At 42.6% G+C, this 18,464-nt stretch overlaps 1 protein-coding gene across 2 annotated transcripts in view; it reads left to right on the top strand.

Annotated features, from left to right (window-relative positions):
- LOC146080963 (ubiquitin-conjugating enzyme E2 E1) overlaps positions 1 to 17,853 on the top strand; it is a 33,949-nt gene extending 16,096 nt beyond the window's left edge. For both annotated transcript variants that reach the window (XM_083188741.1, XM_083188740.1), the window contains 3 exons: positions 14,038 to 14,170; positions 15,706 to 15,853; positions 17,068 to 17,853. In XM_083188741.1, the coding sequence (XP_083044867.1) occupies positions 14,038 to 14,170; positions 15,706 to 15,853; positions 17,068 to 17,165 (379 nt within the window). In that variant the 3' untranslated portion in view covers positions 17,166 to 17,853. The remainder of the gene's footprint in view (positions 1 to 14,037; positions 14,171 to 15,705; positions 15,854 to 17,067) is intronic.
- Positions 17,854 to 18,464: the final 611 nt, after the last annotated feature.

The raw sequence follows: 18,464 nt of genomic DNA, 5'->3' as shown, positions 1-18,464 counted from the left end.
TATGTATACTTTTCCCTGCTGATTGTTGTATTCATGTACGGCTTTGCTTGCACCCTTTTATATTCGGTGTTGAATTCCTGTGGAATTTGAATGCATCCACAAGCAGCGTTTTAATGCCTTGTGTTAGTGACCTTTGCTCCAGGGACTCCTGCTGTAGTGTCATTACAGGATTTGCTATCATTGTTATTGCCTCATTGAGTGCCAGGCTGAAGGCACAAAAGGCAATTGTGTGAAGATCAACAGCAAATTAACAGCCATGTATTTCCCTGAAACTGTTATTTCTAATGAAACCTAAAAGGCCACTAGAAAGAGCAGTCCCGTGTGTTCTTGCTGCATGGCTGATATCAAAATAACTGCAACACCATGTCTTTTGTTTAGAAAGGAGGTCATTTAACAACTCTTAATCAAATATGCATGCTTAATGCTATCACATTTAAATGTGATTATAGTATTTTTTGGCCTACATGCTGAACAGTTTGCCAATTGTCAACAAAACCTCTCAACTTTTAGGTTGTTATTTTATTCTTCAGTCATCCGTTGTGAAGAAATAAGTTGGCGTGCTCGTTGCGTAAAATGACTTTCAGATTTTGATGCATTGGGGAAAACATGGGTGAAAACTGGCAAATTTGATGTATTTAAGCTCCGTTCCAATCCGATGCATGCATAGGTGCCGATTCTGTGGGTGCTCAAGGGCCCGAGCATCCACGGAAATTGATGAGTACCCACGGGCCTGAGTCCCGCTGCTGGGCCTCCATATTAACTTGCTAATTTGCGGCTGCAGCACCCACATTGCCGGGCCCACCACCTCGGAAACAGTATGCTGGGAAGAGTGTATTCTGTCCGCGGAGTACCTGCACTGTGGGGGCATTTATGTATGTGGAACTCTGTTGCTGTAATTTGAATATTGGAGACAACTGTGCTCCATAATTTAAATTGGTATTATTTTGTGGCCACACCCCTTCCCCATGAAGCCACTCCTCTATATTTTTGGCTTGAGCACCCACCAGCAAAATCCTAAATCGGCACCTATGGATGCATATTCCTATGCGCATAGATCACTAGTGCTTTACTAAGGATGTACTAAGGATCTATCGGATCTGGAACTTTGGATGGAATCGAATGCAAAAGGACGTATACGATATATCAGGTCACAAATAAGGTTATCACACAAAAAGACTAATAAGAAATCATTTGTATCTATGTATGTATGTTTGTTTTTGTGTTGTTTGATTGACAGTCTAATTATAATGTGTTAAATGACTGATCAATAATCCATGAATGCTCCGCATATTTTACATTAAGAAGTCCATTAAAAGTTATGTTTTAAATAAATAATCAAAGCATATAGCTAAAGAGTGCGCCCAAAAAGGCACATTTATCTTTTCGTTTGCCTCTTGCAAACAAACCCCCTTCTATTCGTGATCCTAAAGTTGCCAGGCGTTTCAAGAGGGTCGGACCTTAAGGTCTGTACTCCTGCATCACCACCAGTTCCTTTTGTTAAGATTTCTTAAAACCTGCACAGATGACATGGGGCTAGCCCTGAGTAGTACCTAAGTCTGAATGCAGCCATATTTGACTTTTTTTGTTGTTGTTGTTGTTGTTGTTGTTGTTGTTTTAAGCAAAAGCCATGCATCAACACTGTACACAACATTTTCCTGTCCTCTGTACCAACTACTAGGTACCCAATAAACCGTAATCTAGTATAGTTTCTGTAATTTATATTAAGGGTTATTTTTTCTTTTAAATCATAATTTGGCCAAGAGGTGCACTGTTCCATTGGCATCTATGTCCAATTATTCTGTTACACATAGCTTGGGACCAAAAGTATTTAGCATTTCTGTATTTTGGAATACATAGTGAAAGAGCTTGTGGTTGGGATCCAAGTCTAAAACACAGAAAGCTTTGTTTCATATAAACCTTATACACTGAAGGGGTATTTAACACCTTCACAGGCACTCCCGAGAATTTTCTGGGTTATGCGCCAGTACCCAGTCTGGCAAACCCAGGAAATCCTCGGGAGTGCCACTGCCTGCACTCCCTCTTGCCAGGCAGCGCCGCTGAGATCACTTCTCAGCTTCATCCGCTGCCCAGCCCTGCGTCTTCTCTGCCTCCACCCCCTGGCTGTGTGCAGCGTGACATTGATAACGTCATGCCGTACACAGCCGGGTATCCGAGGGCAGGGATGGACAGCGGCTGATCTAGTGCGCAGCGCTGGCCAGCCCCTGGAAACACAGTGGGTGGGGGGCGAGGTTTTATCTCTTTCCGTTTTATCAATCCGCTCCCAGTTGTCCTTCTCACTCTCCAAGCTTTGATAACTTTCGCTCTGGTCTGGTGATTGTGGAAATCCATTGTTGGTTTTTTTTGTTTGGGGGGGGGATGAGGGGGGAATGCTTCATAAAAGAATTAAAATGTTATGGAAACCTCTTGTAACAGTTCCGATATTAAGGGTTTGAATGATTTTACCTTCAGTGGCCAGTTTGTATATTTTTACAGCCATTTTATTTAACAACTCTTGATTTTAAACATACTTGAGTCAGCTTTTCAATGTAATCTGTTTTAAGTGGCAATGGAGAAAGAGAAAAGTTAGTTTATATTTATTATTGTTATTTTTTTTTCTTAAGTGAAAGCTCCTACTTTTTTAGTTGGTTATACTTTTTGTTGTTAGTATAAACTATAATTACATTATGTACAAATAATATAATGGAGAATATACACTTATTCAACTTTTTTAATTCGTGTCCTTGATAGACATTTGATGCAATGCACTATTGAATAGCAACAGAATGAGTGCTCTGCAACTATTAATTGGCTGTCGTGCACAGCACATACTATAATGGGACCTACACACACAGCGATTGCAGGCCATTTTCTGAGCAATTTTACTTAATTTAACTTCATAGCTCAGAAAATGGCCCTACATCACTGGGGGTGTAGGGGCCATACAGATGTGCGGCCCTGCGCATCACTGTCTCTCGGCGATTAATCTCCAGCATGCAGGATAAATCTAGTTCTTCGTCAGGGCCAGTGTTCTCAGAGAGAACACTGGCCCGTGACCGATCGCTCAGCGGCATATCACTATGCAGTGATGTGTGCTGAGCGATCTAGCATCGCTCAGTGCGCTCATCTCCACACATCGCTACATGTGAAGGCCCCATAAGTTGGGAGATGCAGGTCACCACACCAAAAGAATGCCAATTGGTCATGGCCGACATCATTCTCTGACTTAAGTGCCGGTTGTTGTTAGTATGTGAAGCACAGAATTTGTCACATTTCTGCTTGCACCTCAGAAGGTTGTGAGCAGAAATATGCAGCTAATTGACTAGCTCTAGGTACTCCATTTCCAGCACTTGTTAATAGTCAGCTTAATTGAATTGCCCCATTAAGTTGAGAATGCTCAATATCTTCTGTTACTGTCCATATGAGGGGATAATTCCGCTGAATGCTAGTTGTGGAGCTCTGGGGACAAGTGCCCGGAGGTATTCACGTGATTGCTCTGTAAACTTGCAACTAATGGATTTCTCCTTGCACCCTTCTGAAGTGGGAGCAGAAATCTGACTTCACCAGTGCCTTTGAATAGTTGTGGTGTAACCGCATGTGGTAACAGTATTGTACCTGGCACTTAGGGCAGATTTATTAAAGTCCGAAGAGGAATAAAGTACCAACCAATGGTCTCCTACTGTAGCTGTCAGGTTATAGTCTGTTTGAAAAATGACAGTTTGGAGCTGATACTTAATAAACTGCATTTTTAGACTTCAGCTGAAGATTTATCCAAGCTTGGAAGAGATATTGTGACATGCCTAGGAGGGCATTAGTTATGGTAGACTGCACGCTTTGTGGAAATTTGAATAGCATCAAACACTCCTACCCAGAGCTAAATAAAAACACATTCAATCAAATTCCCATCGCCTCCATCATTATTATTATTATTATTATTATTATTATTATTATTATTATTATTTTGTATTCCTATTATGTGCAAAAAAATAATATTGTAAACGGTCTTAAAGCTATCTTATTAATTTGTGTGTGAACCGTTTTATATGCACAGAAAATATGGAAATAGTCCCCTGGCAAAACACAAGATGGTGAATACTGTACAGTTTTATAAATTGCGTCAATGTAACTTAGAGGCATGTAGGTAAACTATGGTTGTGGTATTTAAAAAAATAAATAAATAACGGAAGCATCTATTCCAAAAAGCTACAAAGGGGAGGCCACGAAAATATATTCAAACTTCATTGGTAGACTAAGGAATGGGAACCCATTTTAAACTTCATCAGTGATGTCCAATGCAATATTAAAATGGCTACAGAATGAAGTGTAAACTATGTGTAGTTATGGTGTTAAATAACTAGCCCTTACCTCCCCTTTCATCCCTCCTTGCCCAGCCAATATTTTCCAACATTGGGCACCCACAATTGAATCCACCAATGCGCCAATTGAATCCATTTGTTTTTAAAGCAAGCCAGACACAGTGCAGAAAACTAATGTATGTGTGCATACGTCTTCTCTACTAAAGGTTATGCAGAGCTGCCAAGCCTTACTGACAGTATCTGCCTAGTACCGACAGCTTGCAGCAGCATTATATACATAGGGGTATCCAATTACCCAAGATCAAATATTGGAAACGGAAAACCTAAATCTTTCACTATTTATCCCAGTGGGGTTTTTTTTTCTGGCTATCCAATAGATCACCAGATAAAAGACTCCCAAAAAACACATAGGTTCAGTGAACGTGTGTGTTTTTCGCCGCTTTAGCTGAAAACAGGGCTGCTTTTGGGGATTTTGATCCACCAGCCAATGAACTGTTTGAAAATGACAGCTGGGAGTTGATTGGCTGGTGCATTAGCTCCTTCCTGTTTATCTCCACTTGATCTCTTCAACAGGCTTTAATACAATTGCCCCATAGAGAGATCTTGCTGGTTGTTTTCACTCTCTCCCAACACTTTCCCTATAGAAAAAAGGGAAATATCGGAGACATGGGTTTATTTTTAGTATGGAAGAAAGATGTCTCTGGTGTATTGCCATTTCGTTATTTTTCTCACTACATAAGGTCTTCGCTTTAGTTCAATAAACTTCACAAAATGGTCTTTGAAACATAGTAACTAGTTAATCTAGCTGGCTTTTTAGAACAGGCAGTTTTACAGTAAATCACTTTGTGCCGTAAGGATGGTGGATTTTTTTTTTATTTTTTTTAATGTGCCAACGCTGCAAAATAGACTGCACATTTATTATTTTCACTAATAATTAATTAAAAGTGCATTACACCTGTCCTGATTGTTCCACAAATCAGAACTTTTTTTGTTGTCAAGAGCAGCATATGTGCATAGCATTGGTGAGGGGTGCTAGGGACAGGCAAGTGCTTTCGAAGCACCCAACACACACCAGTTTATTGTGGCCACTTCCCTGAGCATGGATATCGTTGCTTAGTCCATGCCTTTCACTGTTTAATGACATCCATCGAACAGTGGCAAAACTGAGTGTAGCAGAGCTCCTTTTTGTATGCACAAACTATTGCTGCCCATTGCACATGTACACTAGTATACAATTTATGGGTGAAGCGTGCAGTGGTTAATAAGCAGTAGTTACATAGTAGGAACAGATAGAGAAGTGTGCTAATGCTCTACATAGAAATATAATACCACAGTGAAACAATACGTTCTTCAGAAGATTCAATCAGTCTCTGATGATCTCAACATACAGTGTGTATAAAATATTGATTCACGGCATATGGAGTCAAAAGCAGAGCGAGAATTGAGCTATTATATTCTGTGTAGAGTACTTGCCTATCTTCAGGGAACCGCCGGTAGACCCTGCTGCCTGAAGGCCCACTTTCTCTATGATCAGGATCCAGACTGTGCACTTGATTTATACATAGGTTGCATTGTACTTTGCAATACAGTACAGAAAATACACAACAGTCCTGCAATTATATTGTACATGCAGTAGCAGTATTTACTCTTTAAATATATTTATAAAGGGACCAGACTAATGAGTACCCGAAGTCTGTGTTGGCTGGCCACAACCCTAAGTGAGGGCCCTTACCACTGTCCTCTTTTGTATCACTAGTCAGCTATTGGGGTGTAACCCAGATCAGGAGTGTGCTGATGATTGTCTTATTTACTTTGGCACCATGGTATTCTCCCATTAACACATCCAACAAGCAGTATTTACCTGCTACCACAAGGCAGCAAAATCAATCCAAATGTTGCATCCCTTCTGAAGGCCGTTCCAAGGGGAGTGCAAAGGGTCAATCCTATTTGGTAGGGAGTTTGTTCCCTCTAAGCCATCCAGCCAACCTGGGATACTAGTACACCTGGAGCTACTCTGCAGACCAGTTGGGGGTACTTGAAAATGGTATGGCAAAAGGAGTCTCCCATTGCCATGGAGTCCAACGATGTTACGTCACTTCTTCTTCCATCTGCAGCATCTCCTCGTGCTTTTGCCCGACAAGCAATCCACTGGGAGCTACTTACTATGTCCTCAGATATCAGCGATTATCTGCCCCACGCTGACACGGGTGGAGGAAGCAGCAACATTAAGCCTACATTAGCGGGAACCCCAGAGATAGTACACAGCCAGTGGCCATAAACAGAGGGCCCAGATTCCTGACTGTACACAACTCCTCCGCTACTCCTTAATATAACGACACACCTACTGCTCACTTCCACTCTACTCGGAAATACCATGGATATTTTCAAATTGAGAGGAGAGGGTACTCCTAAATGAAAATCCAAATCAAGCGTTACGGGAGAAACAAAAGGTAGGGAACCGCTGCCCTAAGCTATTCTTTTGGCAGGCTCACACAGCCAATTGCCACGGGCATTACATTTGTGAACTCTGTATTTTCTGTGGAAATTTTGGGGGATTTTGCTTGTGAAAATGAAGGCTAAAAATGATATTTCAAAGTACAAACATGTGGCCTAATTCAGACCTGTTAGCAAGGCGGCAATTGTTGCAGATAAGACAAAACTACTGCAGGTGGGGCAGATGTAACATGCGCATAGCGTTAGATTTGGGTGGGGTGTGTTCAAACTTAAATCTAAATTCCAGTGTAAGAATAAAGAAACTAGTATTTACCCTGCATTTAAACACAATAATCACCCAAATCTAACTGTCACATGTTACCTGCAGTGCACCATGGTTTTGTCCATATGCAAAAATTGCAGCCTTGCTAACCGGTCTGAATCAGGCCCATTGAGACATGTAGTAATTCATGTTTGTGCTCATTGGCAGATATTCACACAACAGAGCTGTTTATCAGCAAACTGTGCCATTGCAGATCCCCTCGCTTAGAGATCTTTGATAAAGAGTGATTGACAGGAAATGGCCATTTGCAGGTGGTAATGGGGAGTTTAGGGGAAGTGGTTGGGAAAATGCAGGTGTGTTACGGCTATTTTTGGGACGTGTCTCTATGGATGGCTGCTTCATTGTGCCTGCAACTATATGGCAGCTAAGTCGCTACTGCTGAAGCCATTCTGCGTAGCCATAGACCAACCTTTAGTTTGATTATATTCATAATTGCATGTAGCGTACTAACATGTACGCAGTCGCAATAGCTGAAGTGGAAGTCTCTCTTCATTCCTGGGAGGCAGTTTCTCTTGCTAAAATTAGCAACTCTGTGGTTTATAAAATTGCAATGGTATAGAAACCTGAATTAGGCCGCTAATAAACAGTCATGCACTTGGAATGTTTACATAGCAATATTTGTCCAATAAAGACATTACCATTTCAGTTGGTTTTCTCGAAAAAGCTCGCTAGTGATGTAGGACAGTATGTGGAGCTGTTGTACTGACATTGGAGCGAAAAACTGACATTTATCGTGGTTTTTCCCAATGATTCTCCAATATTCAAATTTCAAAAACGCATAGGTTCAGTGAAACCTGTGTGTATTCGCTGACTGCCTCTCAGGACTTGGTTTCGACTGCATGAAGCAGGTGTAACAAAATCCCAGATAAACCAGATTATCGGGGCTAATTGTATAGCCTCAGGTAAAGCAAGGACCTACTGTCATTGATCACATGTACCACCCTTAATCTAGAAGCTAAAAAGAAAAAGTTTTTTTCTAACTTTTTACAAACTACAAAACTCACTTGACAGTGCTTTGGGGTACAGAAAGGGATATATAAAGTTTTTTTTAATGTGATAAATACTTAGTGAAAAATATCAATCATTCATATGGGATAATAAGCTCTCAATACATTGGGGAATAGAGGTCATCCGACAGGAGACCGGGACATAAATTTCTTCAACCAGAGTGTGCTGGCTCCTCCCCTCTACTTCCCCTTACTAGCCAGTTTTAGAAAATGTGCCCCTCAGGAGAGGATGCACACTCCTGGAGCTCCACAGAGTTTTTCTTCAATTTACTTTTATTTATTATTTTGTGGTTGCTGTTTGGGCTATACAGCTTCCCTGCTTCGAGGAAAGCCGGGGGAAGGGACAGTTGCTGGCCTCTTTAGGTACCGAACTGATCCCTGCTGCAGGTCAACAGCCCTGAGAGGGTGCTTGTTACCGTGGGCTTTGCGTTGCAGCGCGCACACTCCCAGCATGCCGCACACTCCTGGCTCAGCCTGCAGCCGTCGAGTGTCCCCACAGTGGGGTACCCCAGTTCATGTGCGGCAAGGTGGCGGTGTCCCTGCACAGGGACCGCTGACAGCCCCGCTGCCACTGGACCACCAGTTCCGCTATATAATATAATTTATCTATATCTATAATCTCTTGATTTTAACAAAGGCGCCAGTATAAATATTAGTATAGCCCGGGTGCCATGAGAGGGGCGGGACCTGAGCGCTTTTGTACACTGCTTCTTCCTCATGCTGTGGATGCCATTACAGCAGCAGAAATCCCTAATCAGCGGTGCAGCCTTTGGGAGAAAGAGATTCTGACAGCAGAGACAGCAAGTATAGTGCTTCAGTGTGCCTAACAGCCACTTTGGTGCATATATATATATATCTCTATATCATTTATGCACATGCATATTGTTGCCAGTCCTTCTATATAGGGGACTAGGTTGCAGGGTGCTGGTGTCCCCATATACCTCTGAGTTCCCCCCACTGCTAATTAAGCATTGTGCACACTATGGGCCAAATATAATAGGGTGAGCGTTTCAGAAATTGAGAGATTTTAGGAGAGTTTCCCCCCCCCCCCCCTTTTTTTTTTTTTTTTAAAGCAGCAATCAATTACATGGCAAAATCAACCTGGTTTTGCAGTGTAATTGATTGCTGCTTTAAAAAAAAGGGGGGGGGGGGGGGGAACTCTCCCAAAATCTCTCACTTTCTGAAACTCTCACCCTATTACATTTGGCCCCATATGTCTATTTAGATATATGTGATAAAGCAAACGCATAGCTACTATCTATCTGAACATTATCTTGGTTGTGTACTTAGTGTGTTTGAAGTGTGTCAAGGGGGTGTTTTTGTTTTTCTCTAAAATGGTGGGAAAAATAACTTGTATGGTTTGCAGCAACAAGTTTGCTCCAAATTCTACATCACAAGTCGCTTGTGAGCAATGTATGTCACCACAGCTCAGCAGTGCTTCTCCACAGCTTTGTGGTCTTTCACAGGGTGAGACCCAGGAACCCTCCTGGGCCAGCAGCATGAAAGCTATGCTGGAGACTGTCTCATCACAGCTTGCAGCAAATACATTGCAGGTGCAGCAGGATTTATCTGCGCTTACTGCTAGGGTGGATATTGTCACACCTATGCCAGGGGTGTCCCGTAAATGGGCACTTGCTGCTATTTCCCCTGACTCTGAGATAGAGGAAGGTGAGGAGGAGGAGATTGAAGAGGACTCTCAGGGGTCACAGCCTCCCATTCAGGTCACAGAGAACCTAATCCTAGCCATTAGAGAGGTGTTAAATTTACCTCTGGCCACTCCTGCAGAGGGGGATCCCTTCTTTGTCTCTCATAGGAGGCAGCACATAGTGTTTCCAGAACAGGCTGATTTGGAGGATGTATTCAAAGCAGCCTGGAAAAATGCTTCCAATTGTCTAAGCGTTTTAAGTCTACCTTCCCTTTTGACCCTGCGGGTAGAAAGGCGTGGGAGGAGCCTCCAGTAGTGGACGCTTCGGTGTAACGCCTATCCTAGAAGGTAGTGCTCCCGGTTCTGGGAACCTCGACCTTAAAAGAAGCAAGACGGCACAGCTAAGGCTATTTACACGGCCAGTGGCGCATCTCAGAACCCAGTGCTCACTAGTTGCTGGATGGCTAAGGCTCTATTTAAATGGGCCAACCAAATACAAGAAGCTTTGTTGGGTGACATGGATGTGGCCACAGTAGCTGAGAAGCTGCGTCACATCCACATCCATCTTATGAGGCACATAAAGAATTAGGCGCCATTAATGCGCGTAACTCGGCCATGGTTGTATCGGCCCATAGGGCCTTATGGTTATGGCAGTGGGTCGCTGATGCGGACTCCAAGCGCAGTGTGGAGAATCTTCCCTTTCCAGAGGACAGATTGTTTGGGAGTGAATTAGACCACTTAATTGTAAGGCTACAGCCACCAAGTCCACCTTCCTCCCGTCTGATTTCTGTTCGCATCCATCCTGGGGTGCGAGCAGAAATTGGACCAAACTAGGGTGGCAATGCTGTTTTTTGCCCTAGCTTGGTGCAAACAGCATTGCCGTGGCCACTTAAGGCAGAAAATGCTGGTACTCACAACTAAACACCCGCGAGTAGCGGCAGTCTCTATCTTAGTAGCGTGCTGATTAGACGTTTTGAATAGAATTAACCCCACTGTCTGCAATTCTTTTCTGCGATGACTGGCGCTACCTGGCACACAGATGAATGAATTCCTACATTACCGAAGTAAGATTTTCATATCACATTATGTACCATTTTGCTAGGAAACGCATTTGTTTATTTCTGCGACCTTCAGTATTGGTGAGCAGTTGGTGCTTGTGTGTAATAATAAACTACTATAAATTTCATTTACATCTTGACAGATAAAGATACTATAAATCATAGTGCTAACTGGTATTCTTGTGTGACCTATTATCATTTTATTTTACAGTAGTTACGTTTATCTGTCATGGAATGTTTTCGTTATGTTATAACATAAGAAACTTTACTAAATATATAGGGGCCTATTTCTCATTCAATATTTTGCAGCATTATATTAAATATTTAATATTTATCTACAAATATTAAGTGTATCCCCAAGCATTAGGTGGGACAGCAGCAGATACCTCCATCCATGCCCACTGTGATCCTATTTCTGCAGGTTTCTATGAGGGCAGCCTAGCTGTCAGACTTACCAAGCTTGGCTCGTTCAGCGAACCTCATCTGAAGATGGCATTCGCTGCTGTAGTTTATGGTCTACATGCTGTCAGTAGCACCGTGGAGTTCCACTATAGGCATGAAGGGACCACTGATGCAGCCACTTGGCTCTTAACACATCTCTACAATTGTATTTCTATACACCCTGTGAATATTTATTCTTATTGCTGTGAATTGCATCACAAAGAAATTACAAATATCAATTATAAATAATACATTGTTTTACAAGAGCAACATTCCTTTAACGTACCAAAAGAATCTTGCCGCAGTTAACTTTTTTTTTTGTTTTTCTTAACCTAGTTCTGCTTTAATATAGACATAACCAGACCGTGCAAAAGAATCCTTGTGAGGGACAGTCCCAGTTGAGACCGGTCTGTTTCAATTAGGCTGGAATGTGTGTTGTTACCATTGTTGCTCTGAATATCAAAGCGGTGACGGATGGGTGCAGTGTATGCTGTTTACAAATTGTTGATCAGGTGGGGGGTTTCAGAAAAGCTGTTACACCCAGTGGCGTAAGTTGTGGCGTAAGTTCGTCCATGTCGCCCGGAGGCAAGGTAAAAGTTGGTGCCCCCCCTAGATAGATAGCTAGAGAGAGGGAGAATGAGAGATGGGGGGGGGGGGGGGAGAAAGAGAGCAATAGAGAAAGAGAGAAACAAGCATGTCAGAGAGGGATGAGGTGAGAGGGGGATCAGGCAGAGACAGGGATGAGGTGCGAGGGGGATCAGGCAGAGACAGGGATGAGGTGCGAGGGGGATCAGGCAGAGACAGGGATGAGGTGAGAGGGGGATCAGGCAGAGACAGGGATGAGGTGAGAGGGGGATCAGGCAGAGACAGGGATGAGGTGAGAGGGGGATGAGGTGAGAGGGGGATCAGGCAGAGACAGGGATGAGGTGAGAGGGGATCAGGCAGAGACAGGGATGAGGTGAGAGGGGATCAGGCAGAGACAGGGATGAGGTGAGAGGGGATCAGGCAGAGACAGGGATGAGGTGAGAGGGGGATCAGGCAGAGAGGGGGATGAGGTAAGAGGGGGTAATTGAGATAGAGATGGGTGAGAGGGGGGTCAGGCAGAGAGAGATAAAAGAGAGTGGTGGCCACCAGCCTGGTGCTGCTAAAGAATGGATGCAGGCATTTAGAGCCAGAGTGGGAGGTGGGCTGCTGCGTGAGCCTCTTTTGGGCCGCACATACAAAGAGGGTCCATCTGGGTGTGAAGTGACGGGGAGGCATGAGGGGGTGACATGTACCTTCCAGCCCCATGTCTTTGGGCTCGCTGAACTGCTGCTGGTGGTTCATGTTTGTGGCTTCGGACTCGATCAGTCCTGCGGGTCCGGCTGAGCGGGGGGAGGCCTCAGCAGGGTTTGTGCAGCGGCTGCAGCCTGATCCTTTCCTGCGGTGTGTTGCAGATGAGCTGCTGGGGAGACCGGAGGGGGTCGACGACAGCGATATTTGCGGAGTTTGGATGCCTGTCGGGGGAAGGATCAGTGGGGATGCTTCTTCCCGGGTGGGAGGCTGGGCTGACACTCGGTGCGCGGGGCTGGTCTGGGTCCAGGATGCCAAGAGCCTGTATGCAGTGCTCAGGGACGGATCTATACTTTACCTCTGTATCCGTCCTTGAGTGGCATCCGCACTGGCTGCTGACTGTCTCCTGCCCGACTCCCAGCTTCATGTCACTGTGTTGACTGGCTCTCGAGCTCACGCCACTGTCACTCAGTGAGTACAGCGGCAGCCAACCAAGTTTCAGGGAGGACTGGGGGGGCATCGCCGCTGCATACATTAATGGTACTTTCAGGCAGCACCTTAAATGAACGGAACACCAGGGGCAATGGAGCGAGCCAGAGCCCCCTTTAAGGCTATCGCCCGGCGGCAGATGACTCCATTGCCTCCGGGAGTTCCGCCACTGGTTACACCCCACCCCCCCAGCTGATGTGTGACCATAGCCTCACCAGTATTTTAGATTCCTCAACATTTAGGGGGATATTCAATGCTGTGGGCGAGCGGTGACAGCGAGCAGAGCTTCCTGCTCGCTGTCACCACTCACCATGTCAGTATTCAATGCAGCCCCCTCATACGCCAATTCCCCCTCGCTCCATTTTTTGAGCAAGGGGGAATTGGCGTATGCGGCTCCAGAAGCAGCGAGACTCGCGGCTAAATACAGCGAGTTTTCTGAACTAGCCGCGGGTCTCGCTGTTTTGGGGAATTCTCGCTGTCCTGTGATGGCGAGGATTTCCCCAGAACATTGAATAGAGCGAGCGGCCGGCGCAGGGGGTTAAACAGCGAGGATCGCTGGTTTTCTGCAATCCTCTCTGTTTAACCCCCTCGCTGGCCACATTGAATACCTGCCTTAAAGTAGAAAGAAAGATGAGAGAGAGGCGTGTTAGAGAAAACATATTTTTCAGTTTCACGAACTGTGCATATTGTGTTCTCCAAAATACGCTACACACTATTATTATTATTATTATTATTATTATTATTATGTCATTCAATTTTAATGTCACGGTTTTGAGGTGGGTATGTCTTTCTTTTGTTTGTTTTTAATGTTCATCGAATTTATAGCTGCACCCCTGGAATTATACCTCATTTACCGGCGTGCTTTCAGACTCCTGTATTGCAAACAGACAGATAAATAGTGGCAACCACTGCAGTTATTTGAGTTTTGTGGGAACCTTTCAATATATTTCAATATCTCTCTATCGTATATATATTTTAATATATAGTAGTGTTTATGCGTATCTTAATTATGTTTTTAATATACTTTTAATTCTAGTGCTGGTCCAAAAGGAGACAACATTTACGAATGGCGATCTACCATACTGGGTCCTCCAGGCTCTGTTTATGAGGGGGGCGTGTTTTTCCTGGACATAACATTCACACCTGAATACCCTTTTAAGCCTCCAAAGGTAAGTACATTCTCTCCGCTGAAAGTATGATTCCTGAGTAGGGGGATGTAGCCGCTATAAGTGAGTGTACAATTCAGCTTCCGCACCACATATATACACTTGGGTTAGTCCTATTGTCTGCGATCTCGACAGCGGACTCACTTTACGGCGGCCAAGATTCGTACAAAAGTGCTTACTACCCCACAGGGCAGCAAATATTTTTTTTTGGTGCAAGGTTGGGCCGATTTCAGCATGCAAAGAAAGAGAATTTGGGTGCCACTGTCGACACTCAAACACTGCAGCAGCACGTTGCACTCTTCGTGTGCAATACAATTTATCCCATTGTGTATACACTGTAATTCTAAACTCCATATACTATCAATCTGAATGATTTCGGTAGCAGCTTGTTTGGGAAATAAGGGTACTACAAGCAATATAAATACATTCATAAGCTCGCGCATTGCACAAGCCAGTAAACTGTGCAGAAATAAAAATGTAATCTCCCTTCATGATGTGATGTAAATTATACCATCTCCACAGAACACATTTCAAACTCTCAGGGTGAATGGCAACTGATTTATTGCAACTGCAATTCCCACAGTGGTATTCTGTGGTTGTGGCATGTGCATTAAGCAATTGGTGCCCAGCCCCGCAAACAATTTAATATTGCCCGACACTTTTAAAGGAGAGCTGCAAGCGTGAGAAAGCCATTGAATCGGCCCATAGGTGTGAAATGTAACAACCCTCCCTCATTTAATCTATCAAATTAATGTAAACTCCTTAACTAACCCACTAGAATAACACATTGGTTGAATTAGTGTCCTCTTCTAGGCTCTCCGTGGTGGTGATTCAAATTTTGTGGGAAACATTTCGAGATTTGCTGCACAGATAGAAATGGTGTACAGGTTGGATATTCCTTGTCCAGAAATCCATTATCCGAATTATTCAGAAAACCATAGTTTTTTTCTTTTTTTTGCTAAAAGCATTACTAGGGGCATGATATGTAACCAGCACTAAATATGTGAAAGAAAATTATAGCATTCAAATTCAGTACCTGAGATAGTACACAAACCTTGTTTCATGCACAATTAAAGTATTTTTGTGCGTATTTCACGTTTTGGTGTGTTTTTTTTTATACAACATAAATGCAAGATACCTCATTCAGATATAAAATCCCGAGCATTTTGGATAAGGGATACTGAACCTGTACATCCAAACTGTAATTCTTAAGATTCACCACAAGAGGTCACAAGAATAAAACCTATGTAGTGATCAATTTTACAAGTCTTCTTTTTAAACCGAAACAAACACAATTTTTAGTTGCTTCTGTTCCCGAAGACTTTTTTTTTTTGCTGAAAAGTTTGAAGTTAAATATAATTATTTAACAAAATGCTAGTTAACATTTTTGTGCAAGTAAGTGATGACAGTGGATTAAGCTCTTACCTGGGACTTTATCTTTTATACTTCTATGGCTCACTTGTCAAATCGCTGTTTCACATGGAACATTTTAAATTGGATAAATGTGAGATGTAAAATTGAGAACCCTCTCTTCTTAGGTGACCTTTCGGACGAGGATCTACCACTGCAACATTAACAGCCAAGGAGTGATCTGCCTCGATATCCTGAAAGATAACTGGAGCCCGGCACTAACCATTTCTAAAGTTCTCCTCTCCATCTGCTCACTGCTCACAGACTGCAACCCTGGTAAGTGTTTTCGTACATCAGAAATCAGTACTATACAAAGCATTTCCCAGCAGCTGGAATGTTGGAAGTTTAATGGAATTTAATATATATAGGTCTTGATAAAAGGGGTAGCTCCCTGAAACGTTGGCCGTGAAAACTGTTTCTGGGTCATTATTGTTGTTCCATTGTCAGTCTCTGAGTGACATCCGTTTACTGGATTTACATATTGTTTACTTTGGATGCGCACCGGAGCCAGTCGCAACCCACACTTAGAGTGCCGGACACCTTTGGATATATATATATATATATATATATATATATATATATATATATATATATATATATATATATATATATATATATATATATATATATATATATATATATATATATATATATATATATATATATATATATTTTCAAAGAAGCAGAATTTGATGGATAACAAACACTTGGCCCTTCTTCTAGTCGGCCCCTTTTTTTAACCTTTAGGTAATCGCAACTCTATTTGATACTTTGAACTTCTTTGTAAGGATATTCATACAATATGTTGGTTATTCTGGATCCCTCGCAAAGGCCAATTCCTTCTCAAATGGACAAAATGGCAGATGTAGCATGTGCAGAGAGTTAGATTTGGGTGGGGTTTTACATCAATGTGAGATCTATATTGCAGTCTAAATATAAAGCAGTCAGTATTTTCCCTGCACAGAAACATGTGCAGAGAGATTTAGATTTGGGCGAGGTATTTTGTTTCTGTGCAGGGAAAATACAGACTGCTTTATGTTTAGACTGCAATATAGATCTCACTTTGACATAAAACCCCACCCAAATCTAACTCTCTCTGCACATGTTACATCTGCCCCACCTGCAGTGCACATGGTTTTGTCCATTTGAGAAGGAATTTGCCTTTGCGAGGGAACCAGAATAAGGGCCTATGTCTATCCCAAGCATGTTTAAATTGCTCTACTGTAATAGCCTCTAGAACAGAGGCTATTCTACTTGTCCACTTCCCTTTTTTGTGAACTTTTACTCAAATGTCCCGTGAACCTCCCTACCTCCCAATTTCTTCATGTTCTAGTACTTCTCTTCATATGAAGAATGTTGCCCTCTTGTGTTCCCACTAACAATAGGAATAATAAGACACAACATGCCCTTACTCTAATCGTGTGACTCCCCACTGCTGTTGTAATTCTGGTACATCATCTGCAGCCATGACCCTGTGTTCTCTCTTTCAGCTGACCCTCTTGTCGGAAGTATCGCCACCCAGTACATGACAAACCGAGCAGAGCATGACAGAATGGCCAGACAGTGGACCAAGAGATACGCCACATAGATACACTTCCCCATGCCACCAGTTTGCTTGTGATGACAAGAGCCGCTTGTTCATTGAGCAATGGAGGGTGGGAATCTATAAAGAATAGGTTATTTCTATAACAGATTTTATTCAGTCTTTTATTTCCAGAGAATTTTTGTTATTGTAACTTAAGGTATCTTTCTGCAGCAACTGACTAGAACGAGTCATAACATCATTGCAAAACAGACATTAAGCCTCTGAAAAAGTATCTTAATGAGGAGTACAAAGAATGTAAAGTTGTTGTCACCCCATTTTTGTTCTGGATGCGAAATGTAAACTATTCAAGCAATTTAATTTTGTACATTTATGCTGATTATACTGTAGACCTCTGTGTTTATGTCTTTTTGTTGATGGATTGAATGACTATTTTGTTGTGTATGAGCTGCGGTGTGTGTGCGTGAGGAGGATAACCACCATGAGGGGCCTGAGACCTGAGGAATTGGTTATCTGTAATATGGAAACATTTTACACTTTATATCATTTTTCTTCCTTTTTTTTTTTGTATGCCGGTGAATATTGACAAGAGGTGTTACCTGACCCTGTAGTGAAATACCTTAAGCTGTTTAATTGTAAAAGTGGATAAGAATTTACTCCGTGGATTGGTTATATGTTGTAGGCTGATGAAGTCTACATTTGTTACTGTGCTAATAAAAGTGGAAAAAGTGTATTTGCTGTCTTTGTTTTTGCCTCCCTATGGGTTACCATCCACCACCCACTATGTAGATTGGGCATTCTGCTTTTTATAGTCCTCATTCTGTGTATATATAGGAAGCTGTTTATCGCTGAGCTACATAATCTAATATAAAGGCTGTGTTTTATGCAGTTATCTCTGCTTTATATGTCTACTGCTGGCAGCGTGATGCCCAGAATCCATGATATTGTCATCTCACATTGCATCTCATCTTCTAGAACAGTGATGGCCAACCTTGACACTCCAGCTGTTGTTGAACTACACATCCCAGCATGCTCTGCTACAGTTTTACTATTTGACCTTGCTAAAGCTGATGCAGGGCATGCTAAGATGTGTAGTTCAGCAACAGCTGGAGTGTCAAGGTTAGCCATCACTGTTCTAGAACGCAGCAGGAGAATTTACGGTTACATTTAAAGCTCATCTTTGGGTATATTTACTATCTGTCGGTTTTGACCAATAGATTTTAAAGAGCACTTACTGCTAACTCTTTAATGTAGCATCAATTATACACTGCTCAAAAAAATAAAGGGAACACTAACATAACACATCCTAGATCTGAATGAATGAAATATTCTTATTAAAAACTT

The sequence above is a fragment of the Crinia signifera genome, chromosome 5 (genome assembly GCF_055691185.1).
Source record: "Crinia signifera chromosome 5, ASM5569118v1, whole genome shotgun sequence".
Classification (NCBI taxonomy): Eukaryota; Metazoa; Chordata; class Amphibia; order Anura; family Myobatrachidae; genus Crinia; species Crinia signifera.
This window is presented reverse-complemented; position numbering and strand designations above follow the sequence as displayed.